The sequence below is a fragment of the Emys orbicularis genome, chromosome 3, assembly GCF_028017835.1.
Source record: "Emys orbicularis isolate rEmyOrb1 chromosome 3, rEmyOrb1.hap1, whole genome shotgun sequence".
Lineage (NCBI taxonomy): Eukaryota > Metazoa > Chordata > Testudines > Emydidae > Emys > Emys orbicularis.
In genome coordinates, this window is record NC_088685.1 from 85,761,348 (window position 1) to 85,777,973 (window position 16,626).

The 16,626-nt window shown below is 42.3% G+C and overlaps 1 protein-coding gene across 1 annotated transcript in view; it reads left to right on the forward strand.

The window, feature by feature from the left end:
- Positions 1–2,632: 2,632 nt before the first annotated feature.
- ARMC2 (armadillo repeat containing 2) overlaps positions 2,633–16,626 on the forward strand; it is a 105,370-nt gene continuing 91,376 nt past the window's right edge. Inside the window, exons 1-4 of the mRNA XM_065400631.1 lie at positions 2,633–2,850; positions 3,709–3,781; positions 11,463–11,634; positions 15,119–15,326. Coding sequence (XP_065256703.1) covers positions 2,633–2,850; positions 3,709–3,781; positions 11,463–11,634; positions 15,119–15,326 — 671 coding nt within the window. The remainder of the gene's footprint in view (positions 2,851–3,708; positions 3,782–11,462; positions 11,635–15,118; positions 15,327–16,626) is intronic.

Sequence of the window (16,626 nt, forward strand, 5' to 3'; positions counted from 1 at the left end):
GGTGCTGAAGAGGCAAATGTGATATAAAACTCACACTCAAGATGTTATGAACAAATTTTAACTAATGTGACGACAAATGTGAAGAAAAGACACTTTTCAGTTGCTTGTATACTTATGCTTGAAGTCTGGGTAGCAAGTAAGAGCAATTAAAAATTCTCATTAATGGGGAAAAATATATAACTGGCATTAATGAAACCTGAAATTAAATGCCTCTTCCCCAGAAAAATCCTTCATCTGCCCTCTCTGTAACACTTTTCCATGTAACTCGAATATAGCACTAACTTTTAAAACATTACTTCTACTGAACTAATCAATATTTGAAACAATCAAAATCATTTGCCTGAACCATGGAGTTCATTAAAGCAAAGTTGTTGTCATTTTAGATACAAAGTTGTTGGAGATAATGTGCAACGTTGGGAATCATTTTGTATGTTTCCACAGACTTGGTCAGACTTATGGCTGGCATTTCTGTGGTGGAATTTTGGAATTAAAAGGAAAAGGGGGTGGAGATAGAGTTCTCTAAATTCCATTAAAGTGTACCAAGCCACATTAGTGTTGCCATGAGGCATGTACAGCAGCAAAGACACTAGCTGGTTCAACTAATTTTAGTATAGAGGAATAGGTTAGTATTTCTTTTAAGTAGTTTGTGGGCATTCTCTAGTGATGGTCACTGTTTTCTATATTTTAGAAGCCATTAGAAACCACTCATAGCAGCAGTGTGCATTAAGCTAGACTTTGTATGTTTGTATATAGTTAATAAACATGTTTATTTGGGACCCAACTGTGCCCAACCACTGTCTTCATTTTATTTTTGTTGTGTAAAGAGCAAAACACACAACTTAAATACAAATGTCTGTATATCTAACACAAACAAACTTCAATAAATTTAGCCATTTTTCTGTTCTTAATTCAGCTAACAAAGCAAAATTCCTGTAGACTTCATCTGTAGCTATCATATCTGTGAAAACATTACAGTTGGATTTGCAAGTTGATTGAATATTGCTTTTTTAAAAATTTTGTGTGCGTATTGCATGTTAACTAACAATGCAAACAAACAATAAAACTAGGGGTAATATGTTTGTCAGACCAGAAATAAAGGTTCAGCGCGGAGAGTGGCATATCCTCATCTCTTCATAATGTAAAACCATCATGGGGACGTGTAACTTGGAGTGACCCAGTATGTATTTTGTCTCATACAACCATTCAAAACCCAGCTCCTTTTCAAGCCCTATGCACAATGTGGGATGGTGGTATGATGTTGCAATATATTGTTCAGGAACAAAGATTCGGATCAGGGAGTGACTTGTCCCAGGTCCTTCAGAACAGTCTGATGGGTCACAGGGACATGTCAGTTGGGTTGATCCAAGCATTGTTTCATCATGTACAGTCATAACTCAGCTCCTTATCTAATAAATAAATAAGTAATTTAATTTTTATCACATTAAATCACATTAATTTGATGAAATGTCAAAAAAAATCTTTAAATATATTAATGTAAAATAATTTTGGCCTTTGAATAAGGAACTGGGAACCGTGAGTAAGGCACTGGTACCACGAATAAGGAACCAACTTCAGCCTCATGCAGAATTCTGACTTGGATGAGGATGGTAAACCTGCTGAAAAATGATGTCTACAAAGATCTGAACTGGGATATTGACTGACTCTTTAGACTTGGCGATTTTTGGAAGCTAGCCTGTTGCCGTTCAGTGGCTCTGTAAGGGTACACATGTGGGATCATTCTCTGACTGGCACTTTTAGTTCATAATTCATTGTGTAATGTTTGAATGTTTGTTCTTACAAAAGTTAGTTTTTTGCTGCTTTTCCTTGGCTCTGGTTACAGTTGACGTTTTCAGGTGAGCACCTCTTCTAGCTTGTTACAATAGAGAACTTGATAAGACTGATAGAAAACAAGCAATATAAGTTAAGTATATGATCAAGAAAGTGTTCTCTTTACATGCTCTTTGTCTAGTTCCTGCTGTGGTAGCATCACTGTGGTGTTCACTGAATCATTAGCTTTTGGGTGTTGAAATAGTGTTATTTGATGACATTTTCTAGGGTGTCTGGAAACTATTATGTGTGACTCTGAAAGCATTGCATCCTCTTAAGTGTGGTGTTTTTGTTTTGTTTGTGTGGGGTTTTGTTTTTAAACTCATTCTGAGCTGGACTGTATACATTTGCAGTACACCTCTACCCCGATATAATGCTACCCGATATAACACGAATTCTGATCTAACGCGGTAAAGCAGTGCTCTGGGGGGGGCGGGGCTGCGAACTCCGGCAGATCAAAGCAAGTTCAATATAACGCGGTTTCACCTATAATGCGGTAAGATTTTTTGGCTCCCGAGGACAGCGTTATATTGAGGTAAAGGTGTATTTTCCATAGGATTGAAAAATGAAGAGGGGAGAACAATATTATTTGAACTCCAATGGTAAAAGGAGATTTCTAGAGGTATCTGAGAATATTTTCCCCACCCTCATCCTGGTCTCAGATTTTGTTCTTTTGAAATCCTATTTTAACTGCATGTGGATAACTGAATTATTTATTAATGTCTTAATTATTAATCACTTGCAAGTAGTGTTGTATTTTGTGCCTCCTATACACAGTGCTTCCTGTAAAGTATTTTGTAGAAGAATGCATTCTTCAAAGAATAAAAACGTAGAAAAGCCAGAACCATTTTATAGACCTTCAGCACCTAAGCAGAAGACCAGTGCTGAGATAATAAATGAAGCACGAAATGCACTAAGGACTTTAAGAACTCGGAGACCATTTACACCTAGAGAGGACCAAAGGAAACTTTTTGGATCTGCTTCTTCACGAACACTAGAAAATAGACCACCTTCCACTTTTAGGTACAGAGACTAAGATTCTTTTTATTATATTTTAGCAGCAAGAGGTTTGATTGATTGTTGTTGTTTTTGTGGTCCTTTTTTCCTGTGTTATGATGTAATTAGTAGTATAGACTTTCTCATCTTTTAATGATGCTCACTGGTATTGTTAAACTCTGTGTCCTAGAAGTTCCTGTGACTTGAAACTAACTGTGGCAGTCATTACACCAAATTTGTGTGTAGCGTATGGTGTAAGAGAAGGTTTTGTATCTCACTGTTTCCATAAAATTTCTGTTTCTAAAGCCTTTTAAAAAAAAAATTTATTTCAGAAAAGGCCTCCTTGAGTTCCAAATGTTTAAACAGGTTTAAGATTATTTTCCTTATGGAATAACTAGTTATCTTCTCCTCTGGTGGGAGAGGCTTGTGGCTTAGCATAGTTCACAGAGGGCAAGATCTCTTTGTTCTGTGACAGTGGCATGAACCAACTGCAGGGATGGTTCCTGCCTTCTCTGGTGTCCCTCTATCCAGCAGCATGGCTTCTGCAAGAGCTGCACTGCCATTGCCTGCATCCACCCCTTATGACTGCTCAGAAGCAGCTGTAGCAAGGACTTACAGTGAGATATACATCTTCAAGCAGCTTCAATTCCTTTTCCAGTATCTGTCCACGCAATAAGTAGAAGAGGGTCAGTATGCAGGCAGTCCTCTGCTTTCTTCCCCACGCCCTTGACACCTCAGTTGAAGAGCATCTGTAGGACTATGGGGAAAGAAGAACAGTATTGCAGATGAGATACTCCCACTTGTTTACGAGCAGCGGGGGAGAAGATCCTTTGTGGGGAAACAAAATGAGGTCTGGGTTAATATTCTGTTTGTTCTTTATGCTAGTCTCCATGCTTCCAGTTTTGAATCAGGTGAATCAAGATCGGTGTCTGGTACACGTCTCAGCCCACTGGACCATGTGAGTGCTTATTAAAAAGAATGTTATGTAATGCTGAAATAAAGTATTGTGAATGGTACCAACCCACTGTAGTGATATAAAAGGATTATGTGAAAACTGGTTAAATGGATGTTTTGCGTGGTTTATTAGAATCGGGGGGGATGAGAAAGTAGAATTGATTTATTGAATTTTTTCCCCCAGAAATGAGAGTGCAAGTTCTTTTTACGATGCTTGTAGCTGTGTTGGTCCTAGAATATTAGAGAGAAATGGTAGGTGAAGTAATACCTATTATTGGACAACTGTTGGTGAAAGAGACAAGCTTTCAAAAAGTTTTTCACCAACAGAGAAGTTGGTTCAATAAAAGATATTGCCTCACCCACCTTGTCTCTCTAACAGTATTTTAGGTATTTAAGTATTCCTGTGTAGCATTCTAACCCCAAATACAACAGCATTGCATTAGTGCTTAAGAACCAGAAGTTGAAAATTGACTCAGTCTGTTTTCATATTTAAGGTAAGTGAAGTGCAAAACGCTAACAAGTAGCACTGGCATTGAAAAGGAAATTAGGAATTGCTGATCTGCAACTTGCAATTGAAAAGTGTGGCTGAGTTATTTATAATGTTTGGTAGTTCTAGTCAATTCAAATGGGAAATTTAAAATTGGGATAGTTTATATATGTTGATGTCTTCTATTGAGAAAATGCTGAATTATTTTATAGATGTACTAGTTTTGTAGTTGAGATTAGTCTTTAATATGTGACTAGGTCATGGACACTTTAAAATATTAAGTTGTCTAATGAGGTAGTACAGTGCACACTAAATCAGTAACATCAGTGGTACAGTACAAGCATCCTTCACTAATTCATTGCAGTCATATTTCTGTTCATAATAGCAGCTCACACAATATTGAGTGGTTTGGGAAATTTTAAAGAGTCCATTTCCAATTTCATAACATTGCAATTATTTTGATATATCAAAGAAAAATATTTATATGAATGAAACATCTTTGTTTAGTTATCTTTAAAATGGGGTTTAGACTGTGGGGTTTTAGGCATTTTTATACAATTATTGTAATGACTATATTAGTATGATCTACTTAGGTACTTACAATCTTTGTGGTATTTTAGCTCTGTAGTATTGTGAGAGTCTCATAAGTGTTCTATAGGTAGAAAGAATAACAAGCTTTCTCTTCCTAGTCTGTGTACCACTAAAAACTCCTCATTGCCAGCTGGCAGAGGGCCCACTGTACTGTAACTCAAATCATGGCCTGACAAACTCATCACTCCCAACACACCATTGTCATAATATGTATCTAACAGGTGTCATGTAAGGTATCATGTAAATTGGTGATATGCTGGTCCCCAAAATCATTGTGTGATGTATGTATAGGTTGTGTACAGAGAGTTGTGTTTGTGCTGGATTAATAGGGTGACCAGATGTCCTGATTTTATAGGGACAGTCCTGATATTCAGGGCTTTTTCTTATACAGGCGCCTATTCCCCCCACCCTCTGTCCCGATTTTTCACATATGGTATCTGGTCACCCTAGCTGGAAATATGTTCTTAAAATGTCTTTGGGAGGCAGTGCATAAACTTAGCCTGCCATAGACAAAGGACTTTGTGTTTTCCCCGGTTTGATTATTGGCAGAGGACATTAAAAGAATATTTACATATACGGTAAAGAAAGCTAACAAGCAGCAGCTTAGGCCATAGCTACGCTTGCAGATGTAGAGCACTTTGGGTTAAACCAGCCTTCGGAGAGCGCACCAGGGAAAGCGCTCCAATCTGTTCACACTGACAGCTGCAAGCGCACTGGCGTGGCCACATTCACGGCACTTGAAGTGGCATTTGGAGCGGTGCATTATGGGCAGCTATCCCACAGAGCACCTCTTCCCATTCTGGCGCTGTGGCTTGTGGGAAGGGGGCGTGGGTGCGGGGCATTCTGGATCCTGTCCCAACGCTACGTGATGCATCGCTTCCCATCCCAGCAATCCCTGTGTTTCCGTCCACATTTGGCGCTATCTTTCAACGGTTTCTGTGCAGAACGCGCTTTGTCTTCCCTTTCAGTCTGCGGGAATGGAGCCCGAACTGCTGTGGAACATGCTGACGAGTCTCGCCAGCACGTCTCGTTTGGCAGTCGAGTTACTGCTTAAGATCCAAAGTGACAGTGAGGAATCTGAAGATGATATCTAGTTGCGTAACGCATACGACACGAAATTACTTGTCTCATTCACAGACATGCTCTCCACCGTGAAACGCCGCTTTTGGACTCGGGAAACAAGCACTGAGTGGTGGGATCACATCGTCCTGCAAGTCTGGGATGATGAGCAGTGGCTGCAGAACTTTTGGATGAGAAAAGCCACTTTCATGGGACTGTGTGCTGAGCTCGCCCCCACCCTGCGGCGTAAGGACACGAGATTGAGAGCTGCCCTGCTGGTGGAGAAGCGGGTGGCTATTGCAGTCTGGAAGCTGGCAACTCCAGACAGCTACCGATCGGTCGCTAACCAGTTTGGAGTGGGGAAGTCGACGGTTGGAATTGTGTTGATGCAACTTTGCAGGGCCATTAATTGCATCCTGCTCAGAAGTAACGTGCATGACATTGTGGCTGGCTTTGAACAAATGGGTTTCCCTAACTGCGGAGGGGCGATAGATGGGACGCATATTCCTATTCTGGCACCAGCCCACCTAGCCTCCGAGTATGTTAACCGAAAGGGGTATTTCTCCATGGTTCTTCAGGCGCTTGTGGATCACAGTGGGCATTTCATTGACATTAACGCAGGCTGTCCTGGAAGGGTGCATGACGCACGCATCTTTCGGAACACTGGCCTGTTCAAGAAGCTGCAAGCCGGGACTCTTTTCCCAGACCAGAGGATCACCATAGGGGAAGTCGAAATGCCCATTGTGATCCTTGGAGACCCCGCTTACCTTTTAATGCCATGGCTCATGAAACCCTACACAGGGAGCCTGGACAGCAGCCAGGAATGGTTCAACTACAGGCTGAGCCGGTGCTGAATGACTGTGGAGTGTGCTTTTGGCCGTTTGAAGGGCCGCTGGTGATCTCTGTATGGGAAAATGGACTTGGTCGAAGACAGCATCCCCGCGGTTATAGCCGCGTGCTGTACCCTCCATAATATTTGGGAAGGGTGAAAGCTTCACTCAGGCATGGGCCTCGGAGGTTCAACACCTGCGGAGGCTGAATTTGCACAGCCAGAGAGCAGGGCTATTAGAGGGGCCCAGCGTGGGGCTGCAAGGATTAGGGATGCCTTGTGGGAGCAATTTGAGGCTGAAAGCCACCAGTAATAACTCCCATGCAGAGCACCAGACAAGTGCAGTGGCTGTGTTTGGTACACTGACTTGCAGTGCTTGTTGCTTTCCTGGGCTAAGGTATATTTTGCTTTATGCACTAATAAAGTATGTTTTCAAAGTAAAAAACTCTATTTATTGAAAAGAAAATTCATTTATTGGGGGGGAAAAAACCCCAAACCACAGAAATACCAAAAGGGCAAGGGGGTGGGGTGGGGACCAGTTCACTCATAGGCTTGAGTATGTCCTGATTTCATACTCTCGAATCCTGTCTGGAGTGCTGTGCACTGAGTGCTGCACTTCAGGATGGCTATAAGGCATGTTGAGGGGGGTTGAGTGCAGTGGGTAAGAGTCGTAGTTTTCGTGGGTGGGTGGTGAAGCTACGGGTGTAGGAGACAGCAGGGGGTGGTAAGAACCCGGATGTTGGGGAAAGTGGGTTGGAGGGGACATGGGCACAAGGGGAAGAGTTTTGGGACAAGGGCTGCAGGGGGTAAGGGGGGGAGTGTGGTAGAGTTCCGCCTGCATGGCAACGAGTGCCTGGATAGAGTCCTCTTGGAGCTCCATTATGCTAATCAGCCGTTCTGTGCTTTGCTGCGGTGCGTCGCGTTTTCCTGGCGGATCCTCCTTTCACTTTCCCTCCATTTCTGTGCCTTTCGATTCTCATTTACAGACTGCTGTGTGACTTCATGCAGCATGTCTTCTTTGCTTTTATGCAGCCTCTTCCTGAGTCTTCTCAGTCTGTCGGCTGGTGATAAGAATGACGGCTGAGATCTCAAGGTTGCACCTATACAGGCAAAATATAACACTTAACAGAGGCAGTATTGTACACACCAGACAGAGCAATGATTCCCCCGCACTTAAGGACGGCAATCACAAAAACCCTACTTTGCCTGTCCCAAAGCAAGTGCACATAACCCACGGGAGCCCCAGAAATGGTGAGTAAGTACAGGGTACATGGGGACTGATTGTTCCATGGCTGTACTGTCCTCTGGGTTTCTGTGCCTTGGGGAGAGCTAACAGCTGCAGGGGGCACCTACACTGAACACTGTCCCAACATTCTCCACAGGAGTTCGTCCTGGAAGATATCTCGCTGCTGAGGGTGACCAGGGAGGGTCTTCTCCTACAATGCGGCTTCCGCCCTGGCCCATACACGGCTTGCTTGTGTGCAGTAATGGTCCCGTCCCCCCCCTCGCCCAAAGAGCCCGTACCTAAAAACTTCCTTCCCGAAAAGAAAGCTGCTTACCAGGAACCTCCTCTGTTTGTCCTTCCCCAGCACCGGCCGCCGCGACTGGCTGCCTTCCTCCTGGCTCGAGAAGACCTCCTGGCTGCATGCATCTAGGGATTCCGGGGTGTCTCCCCTCACCTCAGCACCATCGCTTGCGCTTTCCTCCTCCTCCTCCTCCCCCCCCCCTTTGCTGTGCTGGGCTTGGAAGTGTCCATGGTGGTCGTTGCAGTGGAGGTGGGATCGTCCCCAAGTATCGCGTCCAGCTCTTTGTAGCATTTGCAGGTCGCGGGGGCAGCACCGGAGCGGCCGTTTGCCTCGTGGGCTTTGCAGTAGGCATTCCGCAGCTCCTTTACTTTAACCCGACACTGCACCGTATCCCGGTCATGGCCCCTGTCCATCATGGCCCTTGATATGTGCCCGAAGGTATCGTAATTGCTACGTCTGGAGCGCAGCTGGGACTGCACAGCTTCCTCCCCCCAAACACTGATGAGGTCCAGCACCTCGCCATTGCTCCATACGGGGGATGGGGAATTTAAAGGGCGGGTCTGATGCTTGGTTACCTGAGGACAGGGTAGCAGAGTTCAAAAGTGATGACCAGAGTGGCTAGAACAGGCATTGTGGGACACTTCCGGAGGCCAATCAGAGTGCATTAGGTGTCCACACTGGCGCTGCAGTGCTCCAGCGAGAGCGCAACAAGCTTTATTCCTCTCGGGGAGGTGGAGTACCAGCCGCGGAGTCAGAGTGCTCTACGTGCCTTGCCAGTGTGGACGGGGAGTGAGGTAGAGCACTCTTGGCGGCTTTATTGCGCTATAACGCGCAAGTGTAGCCAAGGCCTTAGTGAGCACATTGGAGGACAGTCTGCACCCCAGGAAGCCTTCCTGGCTCTTGAGACCGAGATAATGGACTTTAGTTAATATAAAGGGTTAATATAGTTATAGATCACTTAGGGAACAAAGGGAGCAGCACTCTTTGATTCTGTAAACATTGGGTCCCCTGGCCTGGAGGTGGAAGGTGATGGTAACTTGATGTACATAAGAAAACTGCTTAGGCAAAAATTGAAACTTGCTATGATTAAGTTTTAGTCACTGGAAAGTGTATTCTATTTTGGTTTGTTTGTAAACCATACCTGTCTCTTCTTCTCTTGCTTAGTAGCACTTAAACCTCTGTTCTTTGTTAATAAACTTATTCTTGTTTTTATTACAAAACCATCTTAGTGCTGTGTATTGAAGTGAAGTGTGAGTCATCAGCTAACCCAGTGGTTTTCAACCTGCAGCTCAATCAGCACAGAGCTGCGGCCCACAATGGTAAATAAGTTAGCTCAGTGGTTCTGAACCTAATAGGCTAGGGATGGGCAAACTACGGCCCTTCGGCCACATCCGGCCCTTCAGACATTTTAATCCGGCTCTCGCCGGGGAGCGGGGTTGGGAGCTTTTCCTGCTCTGCGCGTGCTGTGGCTCCACATGGCTCCTGGAAGCAGCGGCATGTCCCCTCTCTGGCTCCTACGCGTAGGGGCAGCCAGGGGGCGCGCCACACACTGCCCCTGCCCCAAGTGCTGCCCGCGTAGCTCCCATTGGCAGGGAACTCTGGCCAATGGGAGCTGCCGGGACGGAGCCTGCGGACAGGGCAGTGCGCAGAGCTGCCTGGCTGCGCCTCCACAAGGAGCTGGAGGGGGGATATGCTGCTGCTTCTGGGAGCTGCTTGAGGTAAGCGCCACCCAGAGCCTGCACCCCTGACCCCACCCCCCCGCACCACTGCCCTAGCCCTGATCCCCCTCCTGCCCTCTGATCCCCTCGGTCCCAGCCCAGAGCACCGTCCTGCCCCCTCAACCCCTCATCCCCACCCCAAAGCCTGCACCTCCAGCTGGAGCCCTTACCCCCCCCCCACGCACGCACCCCTACCCCAGTCCAGAGCCCCCTCCCACACCCTGAATTCCTCATTTCTGGCCCCACCCGAGAGTCCTCACCCCTTCCTGCACCCCAACCCCCAATTTCGTGAGCATTCATGGCCCGCCATACAATTTCCATACTCAGATGTGGCCCTCAGACCAAAAAGTTTGCCCACCCCTGTAATAGGCTGATATGTACTTTGCCTCTTCGGAGGCAGCGAACTTTATTTCTGTGAGTGTCCAGTGAGAGGGACTGGACATTGCAGAAGGATGTCTCTTGGGAACTGGGGTTCACTGATTCTTACCTTGCAGGTAAGGTTTAGACTAGTAGAGTCTTGAAGTTTCCAGGCAAGGCAGACAGACTGGTAGATTAGGGAGCTGACACACAGCTTAGCAGCAGCAAAGCTCTCTTGCTAAGGCAGAGGGCTAACACTGTGGCTTACAGTTCTGGGTGTCCAGTGCCAGATGCCACAGCCTGTAGAAGCAATAATTTGATTAGTTTATAGTGGGGTCTTTTGGTGGGTTTGTGGGGTAGTGAAAATAAGTTACTGAGGAAAGCCAAGTCAAAGCAACGAGTTTTGCATTTAGTTTTAAAAGTTATGAGGTGTGTGGTTGTCATTATCTCTTGTGAGAGTGGGTTCCATAGTCTAGGTCCAGATCCTGTGAAATTTGCCTCTGTTGGTGGAAATTTAATTGTTCCAGTGGAATGTAGCTGTTGTTGGAGGTCATGGTTATTAAGGCAGTGGGGACAATCTTTTGGGTAGCTAGAGTCAATCCCATGGAGAGCTTTGAAGAGTAGAAGAGTTGTTCAGCTGGACTCTATATTTTATGAGATGTGCATACTTGGTACCTTTCAGGATTGGGCACAAAATTTTGTGATGGAGCACATGTTTAATGTAGATGGGTTATTTAAGGGAAATAAATATTATTTAGATTTAATAAATTCATTTCTAAATTAAAGCTAGCTTATGGCTAATTCTTTTAGCACTTGGGTTTTCTCTTGGGACTGGTTTTAGACATGCTTTCCTCAGTGCCTATTTTTGTTGGCTCTCTATGATCAAACTGACATATTTGGTCTAACTTGTTTTGTTGCATGGAATGTTTGATTTTTGTTAAAAAAGAAAACTAGATTTTTCTGGTTGCTATTGTTTAATTCTCACCTAAATTAGTCAGAAGTTGGAAGAAAATTTATGGTGAATGTTACAAAGTTTTATTTTGCTAATTTTAGGTTATATGGAAATACAAATGGGATACAAGTTTGTAAAAACTGATCTTCATCTTTCTTTGTAATAGAAGCCAAAACTACTTTCATCGCCTATAAAAGATGAAGATTCTTCCATTTCCTTCCCGAAGCCTCCAGTGGACCCAATGGAGGTTAGGAAAGTCAGCAGTGCCCGGGCTCGCTTATGTAGAACAGCTTCTCAGGGAAATCTCCTTCCAGATAAAATATTTCTTCCTGATGAGAGTAAGAGCATTTCAATATAATTCAAGTATTTGAATCTAGAACCATGTGATGTTTTAGAGTAAAAACCAAAGTACCTAAGTCCCATTTTAAAATGTAACGTAGGTGCCTAAATCCCCATTGACTTTCATTTTTGAAAACAGGACTTAGGCTCCTAAATCACTAGGTTCCCATGTGTCTGTTGCTTAAAAAAGGCAATTTGAGTGGAAGTCCTCATGAGATTATAGATTTCATGAGTCTAAGGAAAGGAAAAAGTGATGGCAGCAGAATAAGGACAGTGCACTTCAAAAAGGCAGACTCTAACAAACTCATTTAACTGGTAGGTAAGGTCCCATGGAAAGAAAATTCAAAGGAATTCAAGAGAACTGGCAGTTTCTCAAAGAGTTTGCTGTTGTATCTTTAATATTGTCTATCCCAATGTGAAGGAAAGATGGGAAGGATAGTAAGAGGCCAGTAATGCTCCATCGGGAGCTCTTTAATGACCTGAAAATAAATAAAAAGAATTCTACAAAAGTGGAAATATGGGCATATTCTAAGGAGAAGTTCAAAAGAATAGCACAAGCATGTAGGGACAAAATCAGAAAGGCTAAGGCACAAAATGAATTACACCTAGCAAGGGACGTAAATGGCAATAAGAAGAGGTTTATTAAATACATTAGGAGTAAGAAAAAGATGAAGGAAAGTGTAGGTCCTCTACTTAGCGGGGAAGGAGAGCTAATAGGATATGTCATCGAGAAGGCTCAGGTGTTGAATGCTTATTTTGCTTTAGTCTTCACTGAAGACGTTAATTGTGATCAGATGCTTAACACAATGAATATTAAGAACAAGGGAGAAGGAACACAAACCAAAATAGTTAACATGCTAAAGAATTTTTAGATAAGTAAGATGTATTCAAGTCAGCAGGGCCTGATGAAAATTGTGCTAGGTTACTTAAGGAACTAGTTGAAGCAATCTTAGAACGGTTAGCAATTATCTTTGAGAACTTTTGGAGGACCTCGGTCCGCGCTGCTTCCAGCAGCTCCCATTGTCCTGGAGCAGCGAACCGCGGCCACTGGGAGCCGCGATCGGCCGAACCTGTGGACGCGGCAGGTAAACAAACTGGCCTAGCCTGCCAGGGGCTTTCCCTGCACAAGTGGTGGAACAAGTTTGGGAACCACTGTCCTAGAGGACTGAAGAAGGGCAAACATAGTGCCTATCTTTAAAAAAAGGAGCAAAGAGGACCCAGGGAATTATAGACCAGTCAGCCAAACTTAGATGCCTAGAAAGATATAGGAAAAGATGATTAAACAATCTGTTTATAAACATCTAGAGAATAATAGGATGATAAGTAATAGCCAACATGGATCTTGTTGGCACAATTAGCTCTTGACAGTCTAATTTCCTACTTTGACAGGGTTACTGGCCTAATAAATGGGGGTGATCTCTAGATTTTTACTAAGGCTTTTGGTACAATTCCACATGACAGTCTCATAAGCAAACCTGGGAAATGTGATCTAGCTGAAATTACTGTAAGGTGGGGCGTGCAACTGGTTGAAAGTCTGCTAAAAGAGTAGTCATCAATGGTTCGCTCTCAGACTGGGAGGATAGATCTAGTTTAGTCTAACAGGGGTCTGTCCTGGGTCCGTAACTATTGAGTATTTTTGTTAATGACTTGGATAATAGTGTGGAATGAATGCTTACAAAATTTGCATATGACACCAAGCTGAGAGGTGTTGCTAGCACTTTGGAGGACAGGATTAGAATTCAAAACAACCTTGGCAAATTGGAGAATAAGTCTGAAATCAACAAGCTAAATTCAGTAAAGATAAGTGCAAAGTATCTCACTTAGGAAATGAAAATAAAATGCACAGCTACAAAATGGGGACTAGTGGCCAAGAAATAGCACTGCTGAAAAGAAAGGATCTGGGGGTTAAAGTGGATCACAAATTGAATGAGAGTCAACAATGTGATGCAGTGGTGAGACAGGCTAATATCACTTTGTGATGTATTAACAGGAATGTTGTACATAAGACATGGGAGGTAATTGTCCCGTTTTGCTCGGCACTGGCCTCAGCTGGAGTACTGTGTTCAGTTCTGGGCTCCACACTTAAAGAATGTGGACAGATTGGAGTGTTCAAAGGAGAGTAACAAAAATTATAAAAGGTTATGAGGAAAGACTAAACTTAAACCTGGGCATGATTTGTCTTGAGAAAAGAAGCCTGGTAACCGTCTCCAAATAGGTTAAGGGCTGCTACTAGGAGGATGGTGATCTATTGTTCTCCATGTCCACTGAAGGTAGGATAAGAAGTAATGACCTTAATCCTGCATCAAAGGAGATTTAGATTAGATAGTAGGAAAAATGTTCTTACTATAAGGATAATTAAGCACTGGAATAGGTTACCAGGGGAGGTTGTGGAATCCCCATCACTGAAGGATTTTTAAGAACAGATTAGACAAACACCTGTCAGGGGTGGTGGAGGTGTACTTGGTCCTACTTCAGCACAGGGGGCCAGACAACATGACCTCTTAAGATCCTTTCCCAGCCCTACATTTCTATGATTATGTGCACCCTGTTATGTGCTTTTATTTGTGTAGGTTTATAAAAACTCTAAATATGGTAAAGTGTTAACAGTAGTTTATTGGGAGGAGGGAGAGAACTATCTGATGCATTGCTGTTCTGAAAACAGTTACAGAAAATCAGTTAAAACTTTGTAACGAGGAGTCATTTGGAATATAAAAATGACATTATATTCAGTATAATAATCAAACTGTAATGTGAGGCACTGAGTGTATGTTAGTACCAATCTGTTTATCCCATTTTTATTCTTACTCCAAAATAAGCATATAAAGAGGCATTCTACAATATGTGCTTTTACCATGTGATTTTATGCCCTCCTATCATGTGTGCTTATCTACAATCTGATCCATAGATCCCAGCACCATGATATTGCTTTGTTGTCTGTTTGAGGAGAAGAAAATTTAATGTTGTTGCAGCCTTTATTTTTCAGGACTAAGACATTTTTCAGTATCAGGGAAACATTTTACATTGGCTTTAGTGTAGGTTCCTTTTGGGGACAGGTTAACCTAGAGAGTTTTCCTTTAATCTTAATTGTACCTACTGTTTAAATTACTTTTTATATCCAATTTCTGGCCAGTAATCTCAACCCTATTACTGAAAAATGTGATACTTTCTAGTTCTATGAGGAAAGAAAAGTTTCAAAATAATTGAAAGGCCAAAAGCCTTAAAATATATTGGGTATCTTTAAAAAAGTGGTGGTTTTTTTGTTTTTTTTTAAAGAATGAATGTCTCTAAAAAGATCTCTGATGCAAAGTAGAACATTGTGTTTTAGTTACTTTGATACAGATTTCTCTAATTAATGTCAGCATGCTGCGATAATAGGAAAGATAGTATGAAGTAAAAATTCCTATATTACATTTAAAAGACCCCTTGCTGTGTTTTCATCTTGTAAGAACATTTTTGCAAAACATTTATTCCTGGTTTTTGCAGATAAGGAGGGGGTAAATTCTGAAGAACCAGCTACCATGGATGACCTTTCAAGAAGAAGTAATAAAAGTTGTTTAGCAGAACTAAGTCCACACTCCAATTTTAAGGATGATGATATTCCACTAATTTACAATGAGCATAATAAGGCAGAGGAGCAAGACTTCTTAAAAGTGGCAGTAGCAACATCTCCATTGCAATTCAGAAGTGGAAGGTCAGTATTTACTTTTTTCTCTTTCCAGTCACAGTTAATTGCATAATATGTCATGTGTCAAAATATATAGAACTGCTAGAATTCAAAGTTTTTTTTTTGTTTAAATTCATTGATATTACTATATGTAAATGATATATTCAGTAAAAACTTATCATTTCCTTCCCCCCCCCCCATCCTAAGGAGATTTATTCCTCTTGTGACAAAAATAAAGTTTAGTTCAATATAGGTAAGGATACCTGCTTGACATGAGAAGAATGAATTAAATAGATGTGTATATACTTTGATTTCATTTGATCACTAACATTTCAAAGCTGCGGGTCTGCTAGTAACATTCGGGATATAAAATGGTTTAAAATGGGGATATAGTCCCTTTTATACCTCACAGCCACATCGCTACACATTCTGTGCTCCCAAGCTTCTTATCTTCAGAGAAGATGAATGGAACAAAAAAATTGAAGATAAAGTGTCAGAAAAAATAATCAGTGTGTACTTTTTGGTGCTAGCGTCCCTATCAACAAAAGCAAAATTTATGTATGAGTATATGTGTGTACGTGCACGCATACTAGATTTTGAAGTGCTTTCTTTAAGTATATTTACTGTACTCTTTGGTTGTTTTTTGTTTTTTAAATAGCTTTACTTTCATCTTCATACCCTATGGCTCAATGTCTGCAGTGACTTAACAGGTGCAGTGTTTCAGCAGACAAATAAGCAGACTATGCTTACAATCCATTTCTACTGTATCTGGACTGTGATGTCCTTTGTACCATTAGCACTTGTGTAACACTTAGTGGCACTGAATTGTTTTGCCCACTAGTGGATGTGATATTCCAGGATGTAATCACTACCTTGGGCAAGCAGCTACTCGGTGCACACATGACACTGGCATCTCCTACAGTCTCTACAGATGACTGATGCTTAGGTGAGAAAATCACTCACCTAAGTACAGATATTTTGGCCACTATGATGTGGCAACTGTTATTAAAAGATTACTTTTTCACAGTAACTACTGTAGATCTATACTGAAATTATTGCTAATATATTAATAAAATGATACAGTAAATTTGTTAGCAGAGTTTGTAATAAGTAGCTCACAAAATTCATCATAATGCATAATTTCTGTTACTGTAAAATAATGATCCTTTAATTCTAAACCCGATAATAGTACTGGATAATGTGGTGAACATCATGTAATGAAGCTGTTTCAATAACTCCATAATAAAGCTATTCTAGCTCTCCCCCTTCTACCCTGATCTTTGAAAGAGGGAGCAAAGGGAAAGAAAATCTGAAAGAATGTGGGATT